This window comes from Galeopterus variegatus, unplaced genomic scaffold (assembly GCF_000696425.1).
Source record: "Galeopterus variegatus unplaced genomic scaffold, G_variegatus-3.0.2 Scaffold1947, whole genome shotgun sequence".
In the NCBI taxonomy this organism is placed as follows: domain Eukaryota; kingdom Metazoa; phylum Chordata; class Mammalia; order Dermoptera; family Cynocephalidae; genus Galeopterus; species Galeopterus variegatus.
Window position 1 is genome coordinate 204393 of NW_007728058.1, and position 10118 is coordinate 214510.

Below are 10118 nucleotides of genomic sequence, written 5' to 3' on the forward strand. Positions count from 1 at the left end.
GATGTAATGATCAGATCAATGCTATGTCAGTATACCCATTGGCACAAATTGTGATTGTTCTCTGTGTCCACCATCCAACCTCTACCCTGCCTCCCTCCCTCTTAACCCCTCCATCCCTGGCAACCCTAGGTATATTCCCTCCCTCTGCAAATCCAACACACCACTGAGGTCCTTTTTTCTCTCTTAGCTCCCACTTATGAGTGAGGACATGTGGTATTTTTCACTGTCTGCCTGGCTAATTTCACTCAACATAATTTTCTCCAAACTCATCTATTTTGCTGCAAATGGCAGAATTTCATTCTTTTTTTTATGTCAGAGTAATATTCCACGGTGTATATAGACCACATTTTCCTTATCCGTTTGTCTGTTGATGGACATTTAGGTTGGTTCCATATCTTGGCTATTGTAAATAGAACTGTGATGAACATGGGAGTGCAGGTGTCCCTTCAACATGATGGTTTACATTCCTCTGGGTATATACCCAGAAGTGGGATTGCTGAATCATATGGGGGATCTATCTGTAGTTGTTTGAGAAACTGCCATACTGTTTTCCATAGTGGTTGTACTAATTTACAGTCCCATCAACAGCAAAGGAGAGTCCCCTCTTTCTGCATCCTCATCAGCATTTATTATTCTCCATCTTTTTGATTATAGCCGTCTAACTGGGGTGAGATGATATCTCAATGTTATTTTAATTTGCATTTCCCTTGTGATAAGTGATGTTGAGCATTTTTTTAAGTACCTTTTGGCATTTGAATGTCTTCCTTGGAAAAAAATCTGTTCGGCTCCTTTGCCCACTTTTTAATTGGATTATTTGTTTTTTTCACTGTGTAGTTGAGTTTCTTGTATATTCTGAATGTTAATCCCTTCTTGGATATATAGTTTGCATATATTTTCTTCCATTTTACTGGTTGTTGTTTCATTCTGTTGATTGTTTCCTTTGCTATGCAGAAGCTTTTTAGTTGGATATAATCCCATTTATTTATTTTTTTCCTTTGTTGCTTGTGCTTTGGGGCTCTTATTCATAAAGTCTTTGACCAGTCCTATTTCCTGAAGTGTTTCCCATTATTAGTTTTATAGTTTCAGGTCTTATACTTAAATCTTTAATCCATTTTGAGTTGATTTTGGTATGTGGTGAGAGGTACAGGTCTAGTTTCATTCTTCTGCATATGGATGTCCAGTTTTCCAAGCACCATTTACTGAAGAAGCAGTCTTCTCCCCAATGTATGTTCTTGGTGCCTTTGTCAAAGATCAGTTGGCTATAAATCTGTGGGTTGATTTCTGGGTTCTCTGTTCTGTTCCATTGGTCCAAGTGTCTATTTTTTTTTTGCCAGTACCATGCCATTTTGGTTACTATAGCATGGTAGTATAATTTGAAGTCAGGTAGTGTTATGCCTCCAGCTTTATTTATTTATTTTTCCTCAGGATTGCTTTGGCTATTTGGGGTCTTTTGTTGTTCCATGTGAATGTTAGGATTGTTTTTTTCTATTTTTGTGAAGAATGTCATTGGTGTTTTGATTGCATTGCATCTGTAGATCGGTTTGGGAAGTATGGACATTTTCACAATGTTGATTCTTCTAATCCAAGAGCATGGAATGTCTTTTCATCTTTTTGTATCTTCTTTAGTTTCTTTCAGTAGTGGTTTGTAGTTCTCATCATAGAGATCTTTCACCTCCTTGTTTGAATTGGTTCCTAGTTAATTTATTTATTTGGTTACTATTGTAAATGGGCTTACTTTCTTGACTTCTCTTTCTGTTAGTTTGTTATTGGGGAATATAAACACAACTGGTTTGGGGACATTGATTTTATATCCTGTGGCATTACTGAAATTATTAATCAGCTCTAAGAGTTTTTTGGTAGAGTCTTTAGGTTTTTCTTTTTTTTTTTTTTTTGTCTTTTTCCGTGTCCGGCAACGGATCGCAACCCTCAGTGTCACCCCCGTACCGGACCGGGACCGGCAACGGGATCGCAACCCTTGGCGTTGCCCCCGTGCCTCGCTCAGCCAGTGAGCGGGAACCGGTCTGTATGTGGGATCCGAACCCTCGGCGGGAGCGCCGCCGAGCTTCCCAGGTGGCACACTAGCGCAGTGCGCCACCGGGCCGGCCCTAGGTTTTTCTATATATAGGGTCATGTCATCTGCAAACAGGGACAGTTTGACTTTGTCTTTTCCAGTCTGAATGCCCTTTCTTTCTTTCCCTTGCCTGATCGCTCTGGCTAGTACTTCCAATACTGTGTTAAGTAGGAGTGGTAATAGAGGGCAAACTTGTCTTGTTCCTGTTCTTAAGGGAAAAGTCTGTAATTTTTCCCCATTCAGGATGATATCAGGGAGGGCTTGTCATAAATGATTTTTATTGTGTCGAGATACGTCTGTTCTCTACCTAATTTGCTGGGAGTCTTTATCATGAAGGGATGTTGAATTTTTTTGAATGCTTTTTCTGAGGAGAGCACAGGAGAGTCTCTCTCTGCTCTGCCTTTCTTCCATGTGAGACCCCTGCATTACTGCCAAGGAAGACCCTCACCAGATATGCTCCCTGGACTGTGGACTTCCCAGCATCCAAAACTGTAAGCAGTAAATTTCATTTTCTTATAAATTACACAGTTTTAGGTATTTATGTTATAACCACAGAAAGGGACTGTTACAGGTAAGTTTGATTTAAATTTCTTGTTTTTATGAAAGTAAAAGAAAACTGGGTACTGTGTATACCTGTGGAGATATCTCATGAAAAGAGGGAAGAATCAAAGAAGATACGATGAAAGTTTCCCGAAATTAGGAGCCTGCCATAAGAATAAACTAAACATTTAGAATCCTATCAGGCTCCAAGGAAATATAGTTAAAATTTATAAAAAACACTAGTTATAGTATTCTAAGTGATCATATTATTATGTTTGATCCTTACAACATCCTCAGAGATCAGTTCCAATTTAGAGGTGAGAGAATTGAAATGCAGAAATTAAGCAGTTTTCCCGAAGTCATGCAACCCAAGGCCATTGTAAACCCACACAGTCTCGTTCCAGAGCCTGTGCTTGGAACCTGCCTCACTCTCCTGTGTCCCTGAAGCCATAGATAGCCTGAGTATGGAATTGTTTACCAAATTCTGGAGTTCTTGAGCTGAGAGATGATTGATTGAGAGATGATTACTGGTTGATGTGTGATAGGATATAAGCAACTACAAAGTTTAACAGACTTCCAAAAATTTATGCCACAAAGTGAGGTTTGATGTTGAAAACATAAATTGGTTCAAAGCAGTATGGTCAAGAGTGAATCAAAGAAGATACAGTGAAAGGTTACAGAAATTAGCCTGCTAAATGGAAATAAACTATTTCCATTTGTAGTCTCCTTTGGGATTTTATCAGTTGGATCAAAGTTAATAGTCCAAGGGTTCCTGTTGATGTGGCTAAACACTACCATATAAATAATATCTGAAAAGATGAGGAAGTATTTGCTTCCATTTGGGATGACAGTCGAAGTGGGAACTCCTATACTCATGGAAAAGACTTTATTCCCCATCAGAATATATCATGGTACTTTCTCAGATTATGAGAAATTGTTTTATAAATTCCGTATTAGATTAACCAAAAGTGGTAATAATGAGCTAAAATAAGTTATGCAGTTTAACAGTAAATGTAGCAATCTCTATAAATAAAACCAATATTAGGAAATCTCTGTATGTAACTAGAAACAGGCAATAAATTCACAATATTATCTGAAACATTTAATATTTAGTTTCACATTTTTTATTATGAAAGAAAGTATGTGTTTAAAAATTCAAATATAAATAGGTACATGGTAGAAAGTGGAAGTTAACTCCCTTTATGTATACATACTAATGTATATATGCACATATATATTTATGTTTATTTACATATTAGACCTTTGTTTCAATCCATGTTAGTACATTTAGACTGACTTTGTGTTCAATCCATGTTAGTACATTTAGACTGACTTAATTTAAAAAAAAAAAGGTTGCACTATATAAATTTACCCTGGTTTAGTTAAGGTGTTACTGTTGATCATTTAGTTTATTTCCAGTTTTTCTTATTAAAAGTAATACTGTAGAGCACATATCTGTCCATATATTTTAATGCATTCATTCCTACAATATTTGTAGGAAGTTTCCCAGAAGTGGGATTACTGGATCAAACATTATGCATCAAAATGTTGAATATTTTCAAGTAGGTTTCGAGAAAGGTTGTACCAATTTATAATTCCATCAAGAGTAGTTTTCTCCAACACTGTTGTTATACATCTTTTAAAACATTTAGAAACTTACAGTTAAAAAAAGCTGTGCCATATAAATATAAATATATAAGTAAGTGTATTTCTACATTTTTAGCTCCCACTGGCAGTTCTGTAATCCCTAATCCCACCTTGGGCATTGCTGGTCAACAGAGATCACCTGTCTTCACTGCAGAGCTATTGAAACACCTAGATGTGTGAAGAGAGGGTTCTTTTTTCGCAAAGGGTTTTTCTCCCTGTTTTTGAAGTACGGGTCCAGGGGTTGCCAATTCTTTTCTTAAAGAGCCATTTAGGAAATATGTAGGCTTTGTGGGCCAAGCAGTCTTCTTCAGAACAACTCAGCTCTGTTGTAGCACAAAAGCAGCCGTAGATAAAACTGGAATAGGCTTGATTGTGTTCCAAAAAAACTTTATTTACGGACACTGAAATTTGAATTTCATATGAATTTCATGTGACATGAAATTTTATTATTCTTTTGACTTTTTTTCCTCACAAATATTTGAAAATGTGAAAAGCTTTCTTAGAGCACAGGTTATACACAAATATGTGGGTTTGGATTTGGCCTGGGGGCTATGGTTTGCCAATACCTGCTTTAGATGTTTACTGTAAGAAATCACTGAGAGAAAGTTCCAGTAGCCAGCGTCCTTAGGACTTGTAAGTCACTGAGGCTGTGAGAAAGACTACATTTTGTTGCCTCGTATTCTGAGCTTTTCACTTCTGTACCGGAGTCTACAAAATTTGGCTTCACTTTTTTTTTTTTTTTAAGTTATTGTGAAATGCGGGATTTATTATGTATATTAGAATGCTTAAAGACTGTAAGAAATCACTGAGAGAAAGTTCCAGTAGCCAGCGTCCTTAGGACTTGTAAGTCACTGAGGCTGTGAGAAAGACTACATTTTGTTGCCTTGTATTCTGAGCTTTTCACTTCTGTACCGGAGTCTACAAAATTTGGCTTCACTTTTTTTTTTTTTAAGTTATTGTGAAATGCGGGATTTATTATGTATATTAGAATGCTTAAAGCTGGAGATAGTGACATGTTGTATGTATACTGAGCACACTATAAGTACTGATCTCTCAAACTGTCTGGGATGGGTTGTTTGATGTTTGATATGGACTACATTGTGTCTAATGTCTTTGAATAGAGAGATCCCAACAAAGTGTGACTTAGAGTTTAATGTAAAATTTTCATATATACATACATAATATATATATTTTATGCACACACACACACACACACAAACAAACAAACATGGCTGGCAGTTTAGCTCACTTGGTTAGAGCACAGTCCTATAACACCAAGGTCAAAGGTTCAGTTCCCCATATTGACCAGCCACCCTCCCCCACAAAAAAGAACTCAAAATACTTTACAGTTGTTTTCATAAAAATACCATAATACTGTTAGCATTTCTGTTTTTTTCTCTCTTTTGTGGAAATAGTCACCTCCGTGAATTAGTATAGTCTAAAAAGACTTTTCTGTCTACTCTGCAGCGTCCCAACATCTGACCTCCATGGCACTATGATGTGGTCAGTTTTAATCCACTCTCTACCCCTGACTTGGATGGGTTGAAGAGTAGGTCTGCCCCCTTCGTTTTTTTCATATACAAAATAAAGTTAGAGTAGTGGATCTCTAGATTCTCTTTCAGCTCAAATATTCTGGTATTCTGCCAGAACATGCAGACTTATGAAAATGGTATTAGAGTGAACTGTTAGTCTACGTGGCAGAAATGGCTGCTGCTGCTTGTCCCAGCACTTCATAGAATATGCATCTTTCCGATACACGCCTCTGTGTGCACCTCCAGTGGTTTCCAATGTTCGCTTGTAGGCGTGCCAAAGACAGAAATGTGGCTGCTTGGGAATAGATAGCATTTGGGTAGTTAAATAAGTTCAGCTTTTAACTAAAATTTGCTCAGCAGGAGTTGTGGAGGGTTTGGATGAAATTATTATTGAAGTTCAGCGAACTTCATTATACTGCATCCCACCCTTTCTATTTCTTCTGGAATTATATTTGGATATCAGTATCTATGTCTTTTTCTGTTTGAGAATCACCTCTGAGGATTATTAATTGTGATAAGTGATGGGTATTTCCACATGTGCTATATATTTTGTTTATATTAAAAATATTGAATATGGTTTGTGTGGAATCAGATTACATGTTATAAATCTGACCTATTTTATCATTTGCATGTGAACTTTGAGGTGAAACATTATCTTCAGAAGTGACTTTGCAGAGTAGCATGAGTAGCATGTACTAGAACAGTGTTGGCTGCAGTCCTTTCTTAAATGGATCTGATGTAGTTGTATACGGGGAGGTAAGTCATGGTATCTAATACCTTTGAACAAAGAAATTTCAACAAAGTGTGATTTAAAGTTTAATGTAGTTTTTTTTTTATGTTATACACACAAATACAAACAGGCAATTCCAAACAGCTCGATAATTTTACTCTTAGTTACACTGTGCAACTTTGTAATCATATTTAATTCATTTTTCTCATTAATGGGAATTTCATTAGCTCAAGCAGCAGGTATTTTCTAGAAGCTAGTTAATAAAGGTAAGTGTCAAAGACGGTATCGTAACCACTTGAAGCTGTTAAAATATTAATAAATCCTTTTTCTCTAGTGTTAAGGAAGTATTCATAATTTTTTAAATATTAGAATGTCATAAAAGTAACTCCTATTTTAATGACTTTGATATTTCTGCTCTTCATTGGAAATGTATTCTTTAAATCTCTATTATCAATTTAAAAAATTCATTCCAGTCAAATACCATTTCAATTAGCTTAAATCCCTTAGGTTTTTGCTAATAATTTAAAGTTAGTAGTTATTATTCTTCGTGTATCTCGCTTACATTTGTATAAAAAGTATCACCATAGGCCAGGATTTGGTTAGGGGACTAGGATGTATATACGTCTTAATAAATATCTTAGTCTTGGTCAGAAGATTATATCAGCTTGATCATTAGTTGATTACTTAAAAAATTGTGATCAATGAAGTACTTAAATTATAGTAAATATTATATTGTTTCCCATTTTGCCAAAACTCTGCAAATCATGAATTCTGTGTAGGTTTGCATGCAGCTTGGTGATTGGATGCAGTTTGTTTTGCTACAGGTTAGGTTATTTTTCTACATTTTAAGGTAGCTTTTCGTTCCAATTGTAGTATAAGTGCTGCCGAAGCGAGCACTAAGGTAGCTTTTAATACAAGAAAAGTAAATGAAAATTACTTTTGTAGTCTTCTATTACTTGTTTCAAGAGTCACTGTTTTTAACTCAGCTGCTGCTTAGTCAGTGTTAAGGTCTTTACATAGTGGTTTTCTTTAAGGAGTTCCAAATCCTGATAGGTTGAAATATTTCCTCAGTTTGTTTACATTGGAGTCTCTTCACTTGGGTCACCACCACTATCCTGTCCTTTCTTCCTATTTTCTTGGGGTGGAGGTGTTGCAGAATTGGGGCACTTCAGCATACTCATCAAGGAATTTCTGAAGGACTTGCAGAGGAAGAAATAGATGAAAGGATCCAGGCATGCATTTAAGGAAGTTAACCACAGAGTGCTCTCTTTCACATAGAATAGAGTGTTCTCAGCAGCACAGTCAAAGACATCCCGGGTTTGGCTCAAGGTGTAGGGAATTCGGGCAAAATGGAAAGGAACAAAACAAGTAAAGAATACAGCAATGATAATGAATACTTTGACATTCACCTTTTTCCTGGGGACTTTGCCTACACCCCTTGTTCTTACATATGACTTGTACAGTTCTTTAGTAATGAGTGTGTAACATACAATGACAATTAAAAAATTAATCCAGAAAATGACTTGACAAATGTAATTGACTATCTCATGCCAGACCAGACCAAACTCTGATTTGAGGAAAGAGCATTTTTTCACATTCTTGTCTCTTGGCCTCCTGTTGGTCAGAATCATGTTAGGCAAAGAAAGTAAGAACATGAATGCCCAGATGACCACAGAGAGAATCTTAGCCCCCAAGAGATTGTTGGGGTTGGATGTTTTAAATGGCCTGGTGGTCTTTTGGTAGCGATCAATAGTTATCAGTCCTAGGAATGAAATACTGATATACATTGTGAAATAAAATATGACAGAGGTAACTTGGCACACAAAGCTTCTTAGTGGTCCCGTTCCCAGTTCGGCATCACTAAGGATTTTGAATGGAAAAGTCAGAATCATGAGAAGATCAGAAATGACTGTGTTCTTCAGAAAAATAATAAAGTTAGATTTACTGTGGATTTGGAAAAAAATCCTCATTGCCAGGCCATTTGTGATGAGCCCAATAAAAAACAGGACAGTATAGAGCAGCGGGAAGAGGACCTGGGTGATTTTGTAATCTCTGGTGCACAGACTGCTGTTCCCAGGCACAGAGGTGAGGTTGTCGGTGGCTTGCATTTCTTCTTTGCTACCTAGAGGAGGGGAAGAGGATGGTTATATTCAGCCTCAGGTAGTTGATTTTGCTGTTGTCTCTGTGAGTAACTTCTTCAGATACATCCTTCTCTAAAAATTGAGGTTTCTGATGTTTGTTGTGACAGTTAGTAGGGACACAGTTAATTGAATCTCAAAATATTTCATCTTAGCAAATGTTCCATATCTAATGAAGTAAAATTGTCTGAAATACATTATGTGAAGTTATGGATGCTTTGTATTTCTTATTTGCTGAATGTCCACCTCTTATGCTACACTTTGACCTTTGTCGGAGCCTGTCTGTATTTATATGTAAAAGCTGGAAGAGAAAAACTCGTGTGATACTTTACTGTTTTCCAGCTTCACTTCCATGCTGCTTAGCTTTTTGGTTTCTATTCACGGTCACTTTTTCTACACTGTCCTTATTTCTGGGCTTTACTTGCTCTGGTACCCTCAATGGGTTTGAAGGAGAAATGACTGATAATTGCTTATAAGAATCTTAAAGTGAAAAGTGGAGGGAAATTGCTGCAAAAATCACTCTTGAGAAATTTGTTAAATAAAATACTGAATCAGAAAAAAAATAGCCAAAACATTTTTCTTTATAATTGGAAGATATTCCTGCCTCTATATTGCTCAGTCATCCATTCAAAAATAGGCTTCATAGAAACTCATTATTTAGCTGCAAATATTTTAGCCCATATATCTCATTTTCAGTGTTGCTTGTTATATTTGAAGTTGTTACATGCATTTTATTGAACATCGTTCAGTATAAATTTTAGAACAGTAAAAAATAAGGAACTGGCCTGTTATCAGTTCACATCCCTCAAAATAGTCTGGGCACACTTTCTAGGTTTATGGAGTATGTAATGGTAGCTAAAACAAAATATTGAAACCATGTCCTTGTCTGCTTTTTGTAGGTTATTACCACAACAGGCACTAATGAAGAAAACTAACAATTGACTTGAATATAGTGTCTGGCATCTAAGTCTTGAAATTTGAAATTAAATTTAATCTTTTCATTTTATCAGAGACAAATGAAATTGATTCTGCGTAAAATATTACTCCTAATAATCAGACACAGTAATGTTGAAAAGTAAAAATATCTAAATTTAAAAAATAACTTCAATGTAAAAGATTTAAATTTGACAAATGAATGTAGCACTAAATTCCCCAAAATGTCAATGTTCCTTTTTTTCCCATTCTTTAATTATTGAAAGTAAAACAATTAAGAATCACGTTGTCACCAGTATGGCTTCAATTTTCAACACCTCCCCATTTGTTTAACTTCTTTTTCAAAAAACTAAGCAAAACTCAGCATTTACTGACACAGGATCAGTGACTGTAATCTTCCTTGTCACTGCTCTTAGTTATTCATTCCCTGATGGCTTTGGAAATTCTACTTTGAGAATGCTCGTTTTGCTTAAACTGTAAGTTATTTAACAAATATTCTTAACATTGAGAATATCTGCTCCCTCTAT

General features: G+C 36.0%; 2 protein-coding genes across 2 annotated transcripts in view; one reads left to right on the plus strand and one right to left on the minus strand.

The window, feature by feature from the left end:
* MED12L (mediator complex subunit 12-like) overlaps positions 1 to 10118 on the plus strand; it is a 287707-nt gene that overhangs the window by 183967 nt on the left and 93622 nt on the right. The window lies entirely within an intron of this gene.
* The window catches only part of P2RY12 (purinergic receptor P2Y, G-protein coupled, 12), a 4247-nt gene continuing 722 nt past the window's right edge, over positions 6594 to 10118 (minus strand). The window contains exon 2 of the mRNA XM_008579716.1: positions 6594 to 8642. Coding sequence (XP_008577938.1) covers positions 7597 to 8628 — 1032 coding nt within the window. The 5' untranslated portion in view covers positions 8629 to 8642 and the 3' untranslated portion in view covers positions 6594 to 7596. The remainder of the gene's footprint in view (positions 8643 to 10118) is intronic.